We start from the raw sequence: 20443 nt of genomic DNA, 5'->3' as shown, positions 1-20443 counted from the left end.
TTGCTGCTCTATCAAATTTGTCCCAGCCTCCAACACTTTGGTCTAACACACCTGGATCAATAATGGTGTCACTGCTTTCAGTGTCCACCTGGCTTCACAAAATTCACTCTTAAATTTTTGCATCTAACCCTCAGATTACCCATGACAATTTTTTTTACAATTTACTAATTTCACGAAAGAAGGGCACTTCTCCATACATTTGCCCGCCGAGCCTGGCCCCGTATTCTCGGCTTGTTCCAATATCCCGATTCAATCCCACGGCTCTCTTTTCAAGCTGAGAGTCCACACATCACAACAGAATATCTGTGGAAGATCATGCTCGCACCATCACGTTCCACAGATGCCCCAATGGTTGTCCGGTGGGCTATATCATACCTGTCCATGCGGTTCAACCTGCATCCATAGACCAGCACAGCATGGCAGGTCATCACATGCTGGCTGTCCCAGAGTCCCAGGGAGACACATCAGGCCCTTTTTGGCCGTCTGTGGTGCCGCCACCAAAGCGCGACCTACAACACCTCCCCCTAGTGGTCCTCATGATACACCATTCCAGGTGCCTGTGAAAAACCACCTCGGACCCCCGAAGGTCTTAACCCCCACCAGGGTCCGATGACCCTGCCGGCCTGAGACACTCGATCGGGCGGCGCCCCGATGGACAAGGGACGCCATACTCCACCAGAAACCCCGTGGAGCCCAGGCCGTACCATGTCACCCATGGTCGGACCTCACGTCCAAATCCTGCCAGCGCAGCCCCCCAGCTGGCTGGCCTAACCCAATTTTGAAAGGGGCAAATTTCACATGAGGCCGACTCCCCAATGACCTCTCCCGGTCCGAATTCCACAGCCTGGGGACCAATTGCCTCTAAGGCTGTTCCAAACCAAACTCCCATTTAAGTTTATTTTAAATTTCCTTTTAAAAAATTTGGCCTCGTGTGCACAACCGCAGCTGCATGTAACAACTCCTTCTTTGGGTTTTTCTGCCCTTCCCTGCAGCTGCTCCAAATTCACTATGGGGACCAGTTTTTCCAAGGCTCTATTTCCCGACTCCTCTGTGTGTCAGTCCAGCTCGGGGCCAAAACAACCCCCCCAACTGGGTATTCAGTTTCGGAGCCTCTGGTGCCCAATTGTGGTTCATGGTGAGGGTCCCCTTGGTCACCTTAATCTCGTCCTGGGGATATGTGACGGACCGACTCACCTCATCTCCCAGATTCTGTTGGACCCGAGCAATCTCTTCCTCGATGGTACTGTCCAAGGTCTCCAGCCACCCTGGTGTCACATCATTCATCTCATCATCCCCAATCAATTCTGGCCCCAACAAGTCTTTATCTATAAATACCCGGTCTGGTTCTGCAACACAGACCTCCAATTCCTTTACCTGTTCCAAACCACCGTCCTGGTGATGCAAAAGTCCAAATTCCTCTCCCTGTTGTTGCATTCTGGCATCCAAACAAGCCTAACAGCCTTCCAGGTCCTTTCCAGCCAAACATTCCCCATTTACTTCTGAACATTCCCCATTTACCTCCGAACATTCCCTATTTAAATTTGAGTTTTCCCTCTCCTGTGCCCCCAACTTCATTCTTTTGTTCTCTTTGGGCTTTTATTTCCTCAGTTTGGGCATCCCTTTGTTCACTACAGGCCTCCAATCATTCAGTATGTTTTTTTTTCTGTCTCTCCTTCTTTCTTCCCTCCATTCTTTCATATCGTCACTCATTCCCTTTGTATCGTCACTCATTCGTTTCATAAAATTTATCAGCATGGCCTGGAAAGCTATCGGATATGTTCCCGGCGTCACAGGCTCCGACATTAGGGGAGGCTTCCCCTAATGCTTCAATGCTTCAATGCAGCCATGGAAAAGAGTTTGAACGCTCGGGACGGAGGAGGGTCTACTCCTATTATCATGCAACTCTACCCCCGGCTCGCTTCCGTGCTCTTCAGGACCCTCCAGCTGATCGGCCATCTCACTCACTTCCGCCATTACATGCTGGCCAAGCGGTTTTCCCGCTCACGCGTAATTTACCTCAGACAGAAAAAAAAAATACATTTTCGAGAGCGCGATGTTGTGCCTCCGCACCCCAATCGACTATAAAATTTGGACCCCCCCCCCCCCCCCCGGTCTCTACGATTACCTTCCCCTCGACGAGAGAAAGACAACCGTTATAAAAAAAAATGGATTCGGAAAGCTGTCCACTGGGTTCGAATCCCACTCTCCTGACACCAGTTGTCGTGTTCCCGGGGGCCCCTGGGGACGAATAGCCGATCGAGCTTACCTCCGAGGCATTCCGATCAATAATGGCAGACCTTCTTTACACGCGAGGGGAGAAGGGAAGGGTAGCAAAGCTCTTAACTGCATGGATTCCATGCAGTTAAGAGCTTAAGAGCACAGTGGCCTCCTTAATTCTTAAATGGAAGAAGTTTGGAACAACCAGGACTCTTCCTAGAGCTGGCCGCCCGGCCAAACTGAGCAATCGGGGGAGAAGGGCCTTGGTAAGAGAGGTGACCAAGAACCCGATGGTCACTCTGGCTGAGCTCCAGAGATTCCAAACTTCTTCCATTTAAGAATTATGGAGGCCACTGTGCTCTTGGGAACCTTCAATGCAGCAGAATTTTTTTTTTGTAGGCTTCCCCAGATCTGTGCCTCGACACAATCCTGTCTTTGAGCTCTGGAGGCAGTTCCTTCGACCTCATTGCTTGGTTTTTGCTCTGATATGCATTGTTACCTGTGAGACCTTATATAGACAGGTGTGTGCCTTTCCAAATCATGTCCAATCAATTGAATTTACCACAGGTGGACTCCAATCAAGGTGTAGAAACATCTCAAAGACGATCAAGAGAAATGGGAGGCACCTGAGCTAAATTTCAAGTGTCATAGCAAAGGGTCTGAATACTTATGTAAATGTGATATTTCAGTTTTTTCTTTTTAATAAATTTGCAAAACTTTCTAAAATCCTGTTTTCTCTTTGTCATTATGGGGTATTGAGTGTAGATTGATGAGGGAAAAAATGAATTTAAACGATTTCAGCATAAGGCTGCAACATAACAAAATGTGAAAAAAGTGAAGGGGTCTGAATACTTTCTGAATGCACTGTATATATATACACACACACACACACACACACAGTCATTGTTGCTGTGTGAACATAAAATGAATTTGGATACAGCCTTTGTTTAGAGTGTTTCGACCTTGGTAAAGACCAAGGACCTGGTCCCCGAGCCTGTTTGTTCAATTCTTTTTAATTTTACATCCTCCCTTCATTGGGGGAATTTGTAAACAAACCCCAGGATATTATGTCAAAAAAGTATCCTGTGTGTGTAATATGAATTAATCTTTGTCCTTCTCAGGTTCATGAAAAACGTCACGTGGCATGGAAAAGATCTGCGATTCAAACCTGATGGATATCTGATCAATCCACCCATGGTTATGCAGGTGTTGAACAAGGAACGTGTCTGGGAAAAGGTAAAAGTGTTGCGATTGCTTAATGGACCTAAAATGGTTTCCTCATAATGCCTGACCATGGTCATAGAGCATCGACCGTCATAGAGCACGGACCATGCAATAATGTTGACATAATTTTCTGATATCTCTGACAAATAGTGGAATAGTCGCAGGGAAAGGGTAAACAGACAATGGGTAAACAAGTTACAGGGAAGGGATAAACAAGATACAAAGAAGGGGGGATAAGCAAGGTATTTATATGTTTTTATTGGGATCAATTTATATGGCAATAATGGGTAAACCACACATGACCTACATAGGAACAAAAACATGAACAAAACAGATATGGGTCATTCCACGGAAATTGGGACACGACTAGAAAAAAATTGGTAAGCATCTGAAAATGCAAAGCCTGTCTGGATCCACTTTGTATTCAGACTTATACGTTTCCATATTATGCTAAGCATGACGAAAACATGGGGAAAAAAATGTTAAGAATAAATTATTGACGATTTTAGGTGACCCTGACCTTTTGACCTCAAAAGCAATAGGATTCAGTGACCCAATTTGCAAACCCTGCCCAAATTTACGATTTTGTGACCTTGTTGACAGAACACACACTCGATGAATTGGGTCATATTGGGTCAGCGACTATTGATATGACTGACATATTGATATCTTATGCAACCTTGACCTTTGACTTTGATCAGCTTCTAGCTGTTTATTGTTGAACCAATTCAGTGGCACCATATGCAAATTCTTAAAATGCCAGGTCAATTGGATGAAAATTGATGCTTTTATGTGATGTTGACCTTTGAATTAACATCAGGTGGGTTGACTCAGCCTGTCAGGTCGGCAAAATGTTGGCAAAATGAGTCCCAGCTTACCGCTAACAGGGCACTGCATAAGCGGCACAGCTGCGCTCCCAGCAATGATGCAACCAACAGCCAAAGGCTACACATAAAATAATAATAACTGGATAAAGCATCTGAAAATGCAAAACTCCTTTGTATTAAGACGTCTTCTTCTTCTTCTGTACAGGCAGTCCCCGGGTTACGAACGAGTTCCGTTTTTAAGTCTGTCTGTAAGTCGAATTTGTATGTAAGTCGGAACAGTTACGTACGGTTCACATCTAGCGTCAATTAGTCAAATGTTTGTCTTAGTATATAGTATATATTTTACCTAAACCATCTATAGGTATAAAAAACATGAAAGAAACATTTCTTAAACTGTTTAGATAGAAAAGAAAAGATAATGATTAAAGGTTAACACTTACTCTCGTTCCAATTGATGTCTTGCAAACCTTGAAACGATCATACCTTGATATATCTCTCCGAGATGATGGGCCTGGTGTTGGAGAGGATGGACTTGGTGTTGGAGAGGATGGACCTGGTGCTGGTCAATTTTCTTAAAGTAAACATCAAGGGTGGCTTGAACAGAGCTTTTCTCATATTTCTCTTGTCTACCGCTCTCCTTATTATATACCTTGTGTCTGTTTGATTTTTTTTCTGTGTGATAAATGTTAACTCTTTCACGAGCCTCGATTCTGTATACAACCAAAATTTTTTTTTTTTTAACAAACAAAAAAAAACTGTTTTTTCAATAATAGGCTTTACGGAGGTCGGTACATAAGTACGGGCGTTCGTAAGTCGGGCGTTCGTAACCCGGGGACTGCCTGTATATTCAAAATAACGAAAACGGTTTTTAAAAATACAAAATGGAAATTGAATGAAATTAGATTTTCATTTTGTATTTAGAAAAATACAAAATACAAAACAAAAATACAAAGTGAAAATTTTATGCAACCTTGACCTTTGACCTTTTGATGTAAAAAGAACAATCGACTCCTACCTTTTGATTAGTGAACCAATTCAGTGACCCGACATACAAATTCTTTAAATTTCAGGTCAATCGGGTAAAAATTAGTGATTTTACCGCAATCTTGACCTTTCACCATTTGATCGATTAAAAAAAACCAATCAGCTTGTAGCTTTTGATTCGTAAACCAATTCAGTGACCAATGGGATGAAAATTGACGATTTTATGTGATGCTGACCTTTGAACTTTTCACCAAATTATTAATTTATTTTCTCCATACTATCATAATAAAGCTTTGTTGAAAATTTGATGACAAAAGGTCAAATGGTTAAAAAAAACAAAGTTACATCCTGGACAGACACACAGGTCAGATAGATACACACAGAAGTGATTGCAAAACTCCGTCTTCCGTTCATCAAACATCCGCATGTGATTATTTGAGGTCTGCACTGCATCTACTATATAAGAGAGCCGTTGGTCTGTCCGTCTGTGTGTCGCCATTTTTCTCAGAAATGGCTGGTCGGATTTTCGTCAAACTTTCAGAGGTTCATCAGTGAGTGCTTGGGAGTATTTTAGGCCAGATTGTTGGGTTTTTTTTGTTTTTTTTAAAAGTTCGTTTTTTTGGAATTTTTTTTTAAAATCGCTCTATAAAAGCCTAAGCCTTTTTGATTAATGACAGTTATAATGATATACAAGTTTCCATTCACATAAATCAATACAAAACAATTCGCAAACATGAACACAAATAAATCAAACAATTCCGGAAGTGTACGAAGTTGGATAGTAAGGCTTCTTCGTCTTCCTGAACGTCATCATACTTAACTCAGAAACGTGATGAATGGCACATTCAGCAGCAGATATTCAACAAAAAGGTGAAATGATGATTTGACATTTGTGATGGATTCTGATTTGGATGTAATTGCTTTTCCATTATATTTGCCCTCATTTCAAATATGTTAATGTTTCTTTCTCGCCTGAGCAACGCCGGGTACTCCAGCTGTAAACACCTATATACTTTACTCGGGGTACAAATACAAATACAACTTTGGCTGGGGGGTAACATAGACTATGTGGCCATGGCCTCATGCAGGGGTGTGGGGGACTGGGGGAGGGGTGTAAATTCTCTATGTAAATGTGTACCATGTAGCGCCACCTGGTGTTGGTGGCAGAGGGTATTACAATTTAATTTTTTACCTGGGAAACACTGAGTTTAGAGGGTATTACAATTTAATTTTTTTTAGCTTTGCAACACTGAGGTTAAAGCTCTCTTTGCATGGGTAATTTTTTTCTCCTTCTCATCCCTCCTCCCCCAAAACGGAGGTGCCTGTCAACCCCCAACCCCCCCCCCCCCCCAAAAGATAAATATGTATATGTAGTATATCTTTCCCCTCCCCCTTCCACTCCCCCCACCCCCTCCGAACATATCGCCGAACCTGTCATATATGCTCGCCATGCTCTACCTTTAAGTTTTTCATTCAGTGTGAAACACAAACAGACTGATTGTTAAAAGGACCATCAAATTACCGAAAGCATAGATGTTACAGCTCTTCGAACAAAACGGCACGTATAGGCCTTAGGCTTCATGCCTCACCTTCGGACCGCTTCAGACTAGAGTCCCTGTATAAAGAGAGTTGCGCCATGCGCTGACCCGAGATTTCTGGTCACGTGATTTCGTGGCGCCATTTTGTGTCTAACTTCACCGTGCGTGAACGTCAGCTTGGTACGGGAATGTTGTTTATTGCCAAACAAAATGACTGGTTGTTCTGCTTTTGGTTGTTCAAACCAATCTGGGAAATATAAGATGTATAGATTTCCAAGTGATAAAGTCAGAAGACAAATTTGGGAAGCAAAAGTCAGACGAATGAGCTGGAAAGCGATCGACTCCTCGAGACTCTGCCAGGTAGGCCCACGCCGCTTGATGATCGATGTTCAAAAGCAATTCTATCTGCTCGGTTTTTTTTTGGTTGTCTGTCCGTTGAAAACCCTTTTAAAGGGAAGTGATTTGTGTTTGTTTATAATCTTCAAGGAGCTGACCAAAAATGCATTTCCGTGGGAAGAACCCTGCTCAATTTGTTTCAGGTAGTCCTAGCGGACCGCATATTGTCATTGATTGATGAAATGTCCCGGTACAGTGACATTGCCTGGTCTGCGGTTGGGTAGTCTGCGGGCAATGTCACTGTACTTTTTCAGAGGGAATTAATTTTGATTTTATAGGGGTGGGAAACCCATGGTCCGTTTTGTTTTCAGTTGTCTGTCCGTCCATTCAAAACTTATTCCGAGGCAAGTTATTTTTTTGGTTTAAAATCTTTAGCCTAATCGGCAATCATAAAAGCAATTTTAGGGGGGGACCTGCTCAATTTTTTTGCGGGTTGTGCAGCCATCCATACGTCCAAAATTTGACGAGTTATTGTTTGCTTTGTACAGTGCTCATGCGTCTTGTGAGGGGGATGCTCACTTGTGAGGAGTGAACGGAGTAGTGATGAGTCTCACTTGTGAGGAGTGAACGGAGTAGTGATGAGTTTCACTTGTGAGGAGTGAACGTAGTGGGATGAAGTGTTGGTCTGGTCAGAGTGTTGTATTACGGGCAGAGTTTTCTTACGGTCTGAATGTATGAATCATGTTCTGTACTGAATGTATGAACCAAGTTTTGTACTGAATGTTTACTGTGTTGGCCTCATCGTGTTCCTGGTGAAATTAAACAAGTTATGGTGAATACGACGTCTTATCTGTGCTTTTCCATATCTGTTCGACTAGACGAACCGTGCACACTGCAGGTATTTTTAAAAGTTTTTTCTCTGTTTAATTACGGCTTGGCGCAGTCGAAAATTAAGTGTTAATTAAGTCGCCAGCTATGAAACATATTAATCGATCAGGCAATATCCATCAGAGTTCTGGGCAAGGGTGTAGTAATAAATGAACGTTTCAATCTTACTAGATGCCGATGACGTTTTCCTTATGTCAGAGACAGAAGCTGACTTGCAGCTTGTTAAATCATTACAATGGAAATTGAATATAAATGTCGATAAAACTAAAGTTGTACACTATAGAAATATGGCAATACCATGTACAGAATTTGTTTTAAGTGTGTTAGACTATATGTCGGCTGGAAGTCCTACACCGGAATTGCTCTCGGCACCCTTTAAAAAATATTGGATATGCCCACACTCCTTTCTAAAAGTTATTAAAATTCAGAGAACGACAGCATTGGTTTGTCTTACTTATCATGTTAGCTCTTATATGCAGTGTTGGCTTGTAATATGCATTGCCATACCACTTTTAATATCACCGCACAGCTCTTTTTCACGGCAATAGCTGAGTTTTTGACAAAACAAATATCACCTGTATGTAATAATAAGACTAAATATGTGTAGTAAAATTTTTTTTAGCAGGTTTAGAATATATCACCCCATATCGCGAATGTACATGTATATCTAATCCGACACACTTAGACACAAAATGGCGTCCAAATTTGAGTTGACACAACTCTCTATATACAGGGACTCTACTTCAGACAAATTAAGCCCAGGTTTCTTAATGCAGTCGTGTATCGTTTCAGTAGTATCGTTTTCGTTATAGTAATAATAATAATATAGTAAATATGACCATAACACTTTAATCCCAATGTCATGAATACAAAGTTGATAGATTGAAGCGGTGTATGGTTCAAGAATCAATGATAAGCGGTGTACGGACAACCGCGGAAGTAAGGAATTCGCCTCGGTTTTTTTATAGCATGTTATTAACCCAATCCTAGTGGAATATATAGATTACAGTAGATCTTCCCTCAGTTTTGTAAGTAAAACTTACCTCACGGATGTCGGGATTCCTCCAAATGTCTTTGTTTAATTTGTTATAAACAGCATTAGCGACTGTTTAAAAAGCTAATCATGTGTTTGTGGTTTATAATCTATCTATAATTCCAGTAATCTCTGTTTGTACGTTTGTACGTCTGTACGTCTGTTTGTCTGTGACCGCTGTTTCTCGACAACCACGGGTCCGATATACTTTTAACTTGCCAGGTATATTGCTGGGGACCCGAGGATGTGCCTTTTCAAGGTTTCATATTAATCGGACAATTACTTACCGAGCTATGTCCAAAAAACGATTCAACCAATCAGAGAGCAGCGAACGATCGCGTGTGCCGAACGTGGAGGACACACTCTGCCTCGGATGGCACATTTGAGAGCGTATTCATTTATTTCACGTTTGCAAACTATGTTGGCGTTAAACTATGTTTTAAAACTAATAAAACCGAATTTGCGATTCATTCGCTTTCCTGCGCGTTTGTGCACGCGATGGCGATTTCTTTACCAAACTCCGGAAGCCGTTCGCTTTGGACCAAACCATTGCATGTAAATAGAGGGGGGGGATTGTCACCGTACTCGCAAGCCGTTCGCTTTGGACCAAACCATTTCATGTAAATAGAGGGGGGGGGATATAATTTTAGATATAGATATAGTACGGGCAATGCCCTAGTATTTTACAAGCCCGGCTACGCCGCTGTTAGACATTCGGTCTTGTTTAGATATTGGCTCACCATCCAACTTTAGCTATACAAGTTCAATGTAAGGCTGATGTCTTCTTGTACGCTTTATCTCATGAAACAAACCATTAGATGATTTAAGAAGAGCTTCCATTGGTGCAGTGCCTACTTTTTTTTGATTGCCCATTTCACAACTCATTACGAATTTTGGAATCTTACAAGCAGATCTTGGCCATCACATTGTATATGTTCCCATCTGCATGTGTGCTAGTAGATTACATTTGTCGTTAAAGCTGCTGATGTGTTAAAATGTATCCACAGCATATGCATTTATGTGAAATGACACAAAACTATGCTTTCTTTGGCATCGTGATTTGAATAATGGTTGTTTTTGGCATCATTATTTCAATAATGGTTGTTTGTGGCATCATGATTTGAATAATGGTTGTTTTTGGCATGATGATTTGAATAATGGTTCTTTTTGGCATCATTATTTGAATAATGGTTGTTTTTGGCATCATTATATGAATAATGGTTGTTTTGGCATCATTATTTGAATAACTAGTATAAGCCTGTCAAATTTGAGTGTGCCAATTTCTGAAGCCTGGGCCTAGTGTCAGGTGTGCTTATATCTTCTTTATTTATTTGTGGTATTTTGGGTGTTTGGGGTTCATTGGGTCTTCAATGTCTTTTCGGTCTTTTGAGCCTTTGGGATCTTTTGGATCCTTGGGGTATTTTGGGTTCTCTGGGTCGCTTGGGTCATTTGGGTCTTCAGGGTCTATTGGGTCTTTTGGATCTTTGGGTCTTTGGTATAGTTTGGGTCTTTAACTGTCTTTTGGGTTTCCAGTGTATTTTGGGTCTTTGGGATATTTTGGGTGTTTGGGGTCCATTGGGTCTTCAGGGTCTTTTCAGTCTTTTGGGTCTTTGCAGTCTTTTGTGTCATTGGGGTATTTTGGTTCCTCTGGGTCGTTTGGGTATTTTGTGTCCTTGAGGCCTTTTGGGTCTTTGTGAGTCGTTTTGGTCTTCAGAGTTGTTGGGCTTTTCTGGGTCCTTGGGGTATTTTGGGTTGTTTGGATCCTCGGGGTTGTTTGGGTCTTTTGGATCCTTGGAGTCTTTTAGGTCTTTAAGGGGCTTGGGGTGTTTTCAATCTTTTGGGTTTCAGGGTTTTATGGGTCTTTGGGGAATTTGGTGTCTTCAGGGTATTTTGTGTCTTCAGGGTCTTTTGTGTCTTCGGGATCTTTTGGGTCTTCTGGATCCTTGGGGTCTTCTGGGTCCTAGGGGCCTTTTGGGGCTTTGTGGTATTTTGGGTCCTCGGAGTCTTTTGGGTCCTTGGGGTATTTTGGGTCTTCAGAGTCGTTGGGCTCTTCTGGGTCCTTGGGATCTTTTTGGTCCTCTGGGTCGTTTGGATCCTCAGGGTCATTTGGGTCTTTTGGATCCTTGGGGTATTTTGGGTCCTTGGAGTCTTTCAGATCTTTTAACCAGTGGGCACACACTCGTGTTCAAAGATTGCCCATTAAACCCCACTCAAAGCTTTTAAAAGCTGCCCTTATGAAGGGGGAAACACATCACACAAACACACAAATACACGAACACACAAACACACAGTGTGTTTTATATGGTTGATGGGTGTTTTTGGCATGATTTGAATAATGGTTGTTTTTGGCATGATTTGAATAATGGTTGTTTTTGGCATCATGATTTGAATAATGGTTGTTTTTTGCATCATTATTTGAATAATGGTTGTTTTTGGCATCATTATTTGAATAATGGTTGTTTTTGGCATCATTATTGGAATACTGGTTATTTTTTGCATCATGATTTGAATAATGGTTGTTTTTGGCATCATTATTTGAATAATGGTTGTTTTTGGCATCATTATTTGAATACTGGTTGTTTTTGGCATCATTATTTGAATAATGGTTGTTTTTGGCATCATTATTTGAATAATGGTTGTTTTTGGCATCATTATTTGAATAATGGTTGTTTTTGGCATCATTATTTGAATAATGGTTGTTTTTGGCATCATTATTTGAATAATGGTTGTCTTTGGCATCATTATTTGAATAATGGTTGTTTTTGGCATCATTATTTGAATAATGGTTGTTTTTGGCATAATTATTGGAATACTGTTTGTCATAAACTTGTGCGCCTTATCATTTTAAAGTTTTATCTTGTGTTGTAAAGTGTTGCGCAAGCGACGGTACCTTACTCTAATTGTATGCCTCTCCTGCCTAAAATATGATGATTTTAATAAAAACTGTTTGTAATGTTTTCCCATGACTCAGAGGCCAACAAAAATAATGGTACTTTTGTGGTGAGGACAACAGTTTGAGGAGACTTTTGCAGCAAATTTGCACAAAATAATTACCACGTTTCTTTTTTTGTAATATGAGTGACAACCAATGAATGCCATGCATGTTTCAAAAATGGGAATGAATAGGTTTAATTTTTCTTTCTATTATTAAGTCGACCTTACCCCCAAGTTGTTGCATGATGGTTCTGATTCAGATTGATCAATTACGAAATAATTTGTGAGATGCCAAAGGAGCATCACATCCCATAAATGTAACATGATTGATGGTGTAATCACCCATATGATTCATTCAGCTAGGGAGGTGGAGTTGTGTGTTTGGGAGGGGTTATGTGATTGGCAGGGGTGTTGTGATTGGTCTTAGTATGATTGGTAGGGTAGTGTGACTGGCATTTTTTTTATTGATAGGGTAGTGTGATTGGCAGAATTTTTTTCGGTTGGGGTTGTGTGATTGGTAGGAGTGGTATGATTGGTATGGGTGATGTGATTGGTAGATATTTGTCACTGATTGAGGTGACCTGGTTATTTATGCCTCTGCCGACGGGGTCACCAGAGGCATTATGTTTTCAGGTTGTCCATCCGACTGTCCCTCCGTGTCTGTCCATCCGTCCGTCCGTGATAGGTTGTCGTCACCGCGATAACTTGAGAACGGCTGAAGGGATCTCAGTCAAACTTGGTGCAAGTATGTATAATGAGGTAAAGAAGAACTGATTAGATTTTGGGGTCAACAGGTCAGAGGTCATGTTAGGTGAAAATCCTGTTACTGCAATAACTTGTGAACCAGTGATGGGATTCTGACCAAATTTAGTACAATTATGTGGAATGATGTAAAGATGAACTGTTTAGACGTTGGGGCTAAGTGGTCAAATGTCAAAGTCTGTAATATGTCTATTACTCGAGAACGGTTGAAGTGATCCAATTTCAACTTGGTACAGGTATGTATAATGATGTAAAGATGAACTGATTAGATTTTGGGGGCAAAGGTCAAAGTCGTGATAGGTCTATAACTTGAGAGCGGCTGAAGTGATCTAATTCAAACTTGGTACAGGTATGCATCAAGATGTAAAGATTAACTGATTATAATTTGTGGCCAAGAGGTCAAAGGTGAAAAATCAAAGTCTGTTATAGGTCTATAACTTGAGAACGGCTGAAGTTTAAACTTAGGAGGGACTCTCCACAGAAAATATTATATTGCGAATATAAACTCCACATGGAGAATAAAGTTTGACCAAGCTGATGTCATAGGTAAGTGGTATTCCAGCCATAATTAGTTGAATCGAAATCCTTATCCAAAAAATCTAAACTTCTTGTATCTGATTTATAACCTGATGTGAGTGCATAGTTAAATTTATGTGTCATCAGTCATGTGGTCTGGCACCATATTAGATTGAAAAAAAAATGCAAAAATGTTCTTCTCCAGAACCGCTTAACAGATCGATAGGTACTGTAGCGGTTGCCGCTGAACATTCACAATCGCCTTACACCTGCCGAGGACGCAACCACGGAGCGATCGCTGTGCTGGGCTCGCCCAGACCGCCCGGAGACGCTCAGTCTCGCCTTTCCCGGGCATGCCCGGACTCGCCTTTCCCGGGCTCGCCCGGCCCGTCCGGCGACACCCAGTCTCGCCGTTCCCGGGCATGTCCAGGCACGCCCGGCCCGTCCGGCGACACTCAGTCTCGCCTTTCCCGGGCATGCCCGGACTCGCCTTTCCCGGGCTCGCCCGGCCCATCCGGCGACACCCAGTCTCGCCGTTCCCGGGCATGTCCAGGCACGCCCGGCCCGTCCGGCCACACCCAGTCTCGCCGTTCCCGGGCATGTCCAGACTCGCCCAGGTCTCCCGGACACGCCCAGTCGCGCCTTTTAAGGGCAAACGCTCCGGCATGAGATATTCGAGTGCTTGTATATAATGCTGCCCGATAAACGGGCTTTTCAGAGTACCCGAGTTGATTTGATGCAATAAAGAAACTCGGACGAATTCCAGCTTTTTGTCGCGTCCATTCTTTCGATTCGAGTTGGAGCACAGCTCCTTCATTGGTGACCTACCGACATGGACACGGCAGTTGCCCTCAAACTGCCTACCTTCTGGGAGGCTCAGGCGGCGGTTTGGTTCACCCAGGCGGACTCCCAGTTCGCCCTGCGAGGCATCACCGCCGACGACACCCGCTTCCATTATGTGGTAGCAGCACTCGGCTCAGCCACCGCGGCCCGCGCCCTCAGCCTCCTCCAGCACCCGCCAGCCGCTGACAAGTACGGCGCGATCAAGAAGCTCCTCCTCGACGCTTTCACCCTCTCATCGGCGGAACGCGCACGGCGCCTGCTCGACCTGCCCGAGCTCGGCGACACGCGCCCATCCGAGCAAATGGATTACATGCTCTCGTTGCTCGGGGAGCACGCCCCGGATTTTCTTTTTCAAGAGCTGTTCCTCCGTCAGCTGCCTAGCCAGGTGCGCCTCGCCCTGGCAAGCACGCAGATCACGGATCCCCACGCCCTCGCCAGGGAAGCCGACAAGATCTCCTCGGCAGGCCAACGCATCGGGGCAGCGACCTGGAGACCGCCGCCGTCCGAAGCAACGCCCATGGCGCCCGAGCACCTGGCACGGTCGGCGGCCGAACTGCCGGCGCAATTGGCGGCTGCTACGCCGCGCCGACCGCCTCCAACACGACGACCGGGGCCTACACCTGACCAGGCGTGGTGTTACTACCATGCCAGGTTCGGACAAAAGGCCCGGACATGCCGACTCCCGTGCACTTTCGGCAAGTCGGGAAATGGCCGGGCCGGCGTTCATTACCAGCCATGAGCGCCGGCCACACTGGCAACTTACTTTTTATCAGGGACAAAGCGTCCGGACGGCGCTTCCTGTGTGACACCGGCGCCCAACTGAGTGTCATACCCACCTCCGATCAGGACAGGCAGTCCGCGGTTTGCGGCCCCTCCTTGGTGGCGGCCAACGGATTGGCCTTCCGCACCTCCGGCCCGCGCAACGTCACCCTCTGCTTCGGCAGCCAGCGCTTTCATTGGACTTTTGTGACCGCAAGCGTGCCAATGGCTCTGCTGGGCGCCCACTTCCTCTGCGCACACGGGCTGCTGGTTGACGTCAAACGGCGTCGCCTCGTCAATGCCGAGACCTTCAGCTCCCTGGCATGCACGTTGAGCAGCTCCGCGCCGACCGAGCTAGCATGCACCCTCCCGGCGGCGAACGAGTTTGCTCGCCTGCTCGCGGAGTTCCGGCCCTCACGCGGCCGACGTTTTCGGCCGTCGCGGTACGACATGGTATCGAGCACCACATACCAACTACGGGCCCGCCGGTCTACGCCAGAGCCCGCCGCCTCGACCCAGCCAAGCTCGCCGTGGCCAAAGCCGAGTTCGACGCTTTGGAACACCTCGGCATCGTGCGGCGCTCCGATAGCGCGTGGGCTTCGCCACTACACATCGTAGTGAAGCCGGGGGGCGGCTGGCGCCCATGTGGCGACTACCGCCGCCTTAACGACATTACCACCCCCGACAGGTATCCGATTCCGCACATTCAAGACTTCTCCGCCCGTTTGACAGGACGGGTCATTTTTTAGAAGATCGATTTGATACGGGGATACCACCAGCTACCTGTCAGGCCGGCCGACGTCCCAAAAACGGCCGTCATCACGCCGTTCGGCTTATTCGAATTCCTTCGAATGCCATTTGGCCTCAAGAACGCGGCTCAGGCGTTCCAGCGCTTGATGGACGGCGTGCTGCGCGACCTGCCGTTCCTCTTCGTCTACCTGGACGACATCCTCGTCGCCAGTGCGTCCCAGGCCGAGCACCTCCTCCACCTCCGAACACTGTTCGGGCGCCTCAGCGAGCACGGCCTAATCGTCAACCCGGCCAAATGCCACTTCGGCACGACGGCCGTTGATTTTTTGGGCCACCACATCACCACGAACGGGGCCGTGCCGCTGCCTACCAAGGTCGAGGCCATCACCGCGTTTCCGCATCCCCGCTCCATCAAGGCCCTGCAGGAGTTCCTCGGCATGGTGAATTTCTATCACCGCTTCGTGCCCCGTGCTGCTCAGCTCATGCAGCCCCTATACGAAGCCCTCCGGGGCAAGCCGGCCAAACACGACGTCGTCTGGTCCGCAGCCATGGATGCGGCATTTACAAGCTCAAAGCGGGCCCTCGACGACGCAACACTGCTCGCTCACCCGGTGCTCAACGCTCCCATCGCCCTCACCACGGATGCCTCTGACTATGCGGTGGGCGCCGCACATGAGCAATGGGTGAACGGGGTTTGGCAGCCACTCGCTTTTTTCAGCCGGCATCTCCGGCCGAACGAGCTCAAATATAGCACGTTTGACCGGGAGCTCCTCGGTCTACACCTGGCCGTTCGCCATTTCCGCCACCTCCTGGAGGGCCGACCCTTCACGGCTTTCGTCGACCACAAGCCGTTGGTTTACGCAATGGCCAAAGTCACGGAGCCGTGGTCGGCCCGCCAGCAGCGCCACCTCTCCGCCGTGTCGGAGTTTACCACGGACATCCGGCACGTCGCAGGCAAAGACAATGCCGTGGCCGACTGTCTTTCTCGGGCCAGCGCGAACGCGGTCCACCTCGGCGTGGACTTCGCGCTTATGGTGGCTGACCAGACCACCGACACCACGGTGCAAGCCCTCCGGGCGGCGGACACGGGCCTCCGCCTGGCCGACGTCCCCTTCACGGACACTGTCCTGTTCTGCGACGTCTCCCAAGGCCAGCCTCGCCCCATCGTGCCCGTTACCTGGCAACGCCGCATGTTCGCCTCCCTCCACGGCCTTTCCCACCCGGGCCGGAAAGCTTCCCAGAAGCTGGTGTCAGCGCGATTCGTCTGGCACGGCCTTCGACGGGATGTCCGCAATTGGACCAGCACCTGCACGGCCTGCCAACAGGCCAAGGTCCACCGACACACCCAGGCCCCGCTGGCACCTTTCACCATGCCCGAACGGCGTTTCGACCACGTCAACGTGGACCTGGTGGGCCCCCTCCCCCCATCACGGGGTTTCACACACCTGCTCACCATGGTGGACAGGACCACCAGGTGGCCGGAGGCCGTTCCCCTCGTCTCCAACACCACCGCCGACGTGGCGCAGGCTTTCATCGCCACCTGGGTCGCCCGTTTCGGCGCACCGGCGGACATCTCTTCGGCCGCAGTTCACCTCCGAGCTTTGGGGCGCGGTCGCCCGCAACCTGGGGGTCAGGCTCCACCATACCACGGCCTACCACCCCCAAGCCAACGGGTTGTGTGAGCGGTTCCACCGTTCCATGAAGGCCGCGCTCATGGCCGGCCTTCAGGACGGCGGCTGGACCGACCGGCTACCATGGGTCGTTTTGGGCCTCCGCATGGCCCCCAAGGAGGACCTCCGGGCGTCCACCGCCGAGCTGGTCTACGGCCAGCCGCTACGCTTCCCAGGCGAATTCGTGCCCGACGCCACCAGTCCCTGGTCCGCAGCTCGCCAGCGCTCGGACCTGAGGGAGAACGCCCGACGGTTTGCCCCCGTGCCACCGTCCCACCATGGTGACCCCCAGGCCTACGTCCCCCCAGCGCTTCGCACAGCGGAGTACGTTTTCGTGCATCATGACGCACACCGGGGGCCACTCAGGCCGCCATACAACGGACCCTTCCGGGTCCAGCGACGGGACGACAAGTCCTTCGTCATCGACGTCGGCGGCAGGTCGGACCGGATTTCGGTGGACCGCCTCAAGCCGGCGCACGTGGACATCGACCAACCACCTCGGTTGGCCCTTCCTCCGCGGCGAGGCCGCCCCCCGTCCACGGTGCCTCAGGGGACGGGGGGCGGGCCCGTGGACGGCCCCGTGGATGGGGGGCGACCACCCACCCCCACACCGGACCACCCCCCCCCCCACGACCCTCCAGGGGTCGCTTTGGCCGGGTCATCAGGACCCCCCTTAAATTGACCCTGCCGGTGCAAGTCGATTCTGGGGGGGCGTGTGTAGCGGTTGCCGCTGAACATACACAATCGCCTTACACCTGCCGAGGACGCAACCACGGAGCGATCGCTGTGCCGGGCTCACCCAGACCGCCCGGAGACGCTCAGTCTCGCCTTTCCCGGGCATGCCCGGACTCGCCTTTCCCGGGCTCGCCCGGCCCGTCCGGCGACACTCAGTCTCGCCTTTCCCGGGCATGCCCGGACTCGCCTTTCCCAGGCTCGCCCGGCCCGTCTGGCGACACCCAGTCTCGCCGTTCCCGGGCATGTCCAGGCACGCCCGGCCCGTCCGGCGACACCCAGTCTCGCCGTTCCCGGGCATGTCCAGACTCGCCCAGGTCTCCCGGACACGCCCAGTCGCGCCTTTTAAGGGCAAACGCTCTGGCATGAGATATTCGAGTGCTTGTATATAATGCTGCCCGATAAACGGGCTTTTCAGAGTACCCGAGTTGATTTGATGCAATAAAGAAACTCGGACGAATTCCAGCTTTTTGTCGCGTCCATTCTTTCGATTCGAGTTGGAGCACAGCTCCTTCAGTACCTTCATACATACGATCGACTAGCCATGCAGAATATAGTTTGAAAAATGTTTTCCTGTTCATATTCATTGACTGTTCATTGTTCATTGTTCATAAATTTCTCAATACAATTATGATTTTGAGTTTACACTGAAACAAAGCCGCTCCCGATCCACAAGTAAACAGGATGACGAACATTCGCTGGATTGATAATATCTCAATACAACAACAATACAATTGTGATTTTGAATTCCCACCTGAACGACGCCGCTTTTATCCATCCAAAGGTGGGTGGGAAGTTTCATACAGTTCTCAATATAATTATGATTTTGAGTTTTCATTTGTTCGAAGTGTTTCATATCTGCCCTGTTTCACTGGCAGATTCATCAGTATTGGTTATCACGTCAGATCGGAGTCTATATTCGTTTACATCATGAGTGTTTGTAACATTGTATTTTGTTATATTAATGCTATGGTATTAATTTGTGATTGTGATTATGCTGCTTGGAATGAAAATATGGAGAGAATGAGTTTAAAAGAATTGATTAGAAGGTTTCCACCCGTAATATTCATGGATTCGCCATTTGTAATTTCGCAATTCACAGTGTGTATAAACATTCAGACTGCGTATGTTTTTTTGCCAAAGTCCTTCATGAACTGGCTATCAATGCCTGCCGTTCGGCTGAAGGTGGCACAGGACACTTCCTTTCGTGAATGCTGCCACTTCCTTTCGTTAATGTTTTTTATTTAAATAATCTTTGGTGATGTCTTAATGGAGATTTATTAAATTTCTTTATTCTATTGTTTTTTATTCATGTTCTGTATTATTTATACATACTTTTGTTTTTTAATGTTATGTCCGAATTTTTTTAGCCAGGAATGCATACCTCCTATTTAACATTGTTCTTATGGGAAAAATAAATTCGATTTATACTTCTTCGCATTACACTCGACTTTGTGGGAACACATCATGAGCCTTAAGTAAGGACTCCCGGTATATATATATATGTATAATTGTATATATACAGACTTGGCATTTAATATGGAATATTTTTTTTGTTGGGGTGAACTTACTTTTCAAGATGACTTAGAACCAAAAGTTCATTGGAATTATGTTGAAATTATTTTAGATTTTGTTAATGTGACCTTTAAAAGAAACAAAAACCACATTTGACATTTCGAAACAAATACATTGATCCTTGAAAGTGATGTAAACTGATATCGAACTCAATTCACGGACAGTATTGTGTTAAACTTCTGTACGTTTTCCAGAAGTATCTCTTTATTTTGCACATTAGCCAAAAAAAATTTCAACAAAAACAAATGCTAAATTATGACTGGGATTACGGACAGTAAAATTACAGTTCAGTACTTCGTGTAACCCCCAAGAGCATTCAGGAGAACACGTACACGTCGAGGCATGCTGTTCACGAGATTTGCCAAGGCTTGGACAGGAATCGCTTGCCATGCAGTGACAATAGTCTGCTGCAATTCACGCACAGAGGTAGGCTGCTGGTCCGAGTTGTCGATTTGACGCGTTAATTCTGCCCACAAGTTCTCTATCGGATTCATATCCGGGGACATGGCAGGCCACTCCTCCATATGCTCTACACCACGGTCAGCAAGAAAGTGTTGGATCATGCGAGCACGATGAGGCCGTGCATTGTCATCTTGGAAGACAAAGTTTCCTCGAAAGGCTGCATGAGCAAATGGAAGCAATGTTTCTTCCAGAATGACCCTGTACTTGAACTGGTTCAGGTTTCCATTCAGAACAACCAGGTCAGATTTGCCCCCTGCATGAAAAGCAGCCCAAACGGTCATCCCACCGCCTCCAGCTTGGACTCTTGGCACTATACAATCTTCGTTGTGGGCTTCATGCACTTGTCTGCGCACTCGGACGCGGCCATCTTGACGATAGACCAGAAATCTAGAC

At 46.8% G+C, this 20443-nt stretch overlaps 1 protein-coding gene across 1 annotated transcript in view; it reads left to right on the top strand.

Annotated features, from left to right (window-relative positions):
* LOC137424096 (glutamate receptor ionotropic, NMDA 2C-like) overlaps nucleotides 1-20443 on the top strand; it is a 430015-nt gene that overhangs the window by 275544 nt on the left and 134028 nt on the right. The window contains exon 3 of the mRNA XM_068111563.2: nucleotides 3339-3453. Within this exon, the coding sequence (XP_067967664.2) occupies nucleotides 3339-3453 (115 nt within the window). The remainder of the gene's footprint in view (nucleotides 1-3338; nucleotides 3454-20443) is intronic.

This window comes from Myxine glutinosa, chromosome 3, assembly GCF_964187855.1.
Source record: "Myxine glutinosa chromosome 3, kmMyxGlut1.1, whole genome shotgun sequence".
Taxonomy (NCBI): domain Eukaryota; kingdom Metazoa; phylum Chordata; class Myxini; order Myxiniformes; family Myxinidae; genus Myxine; species Myxine glutinosa.
The sequence above is the reverse complement of the archived record's forward strand: the minus strand, read 5'-3'. Positions and strand labels throughout refer to the sequence as shown.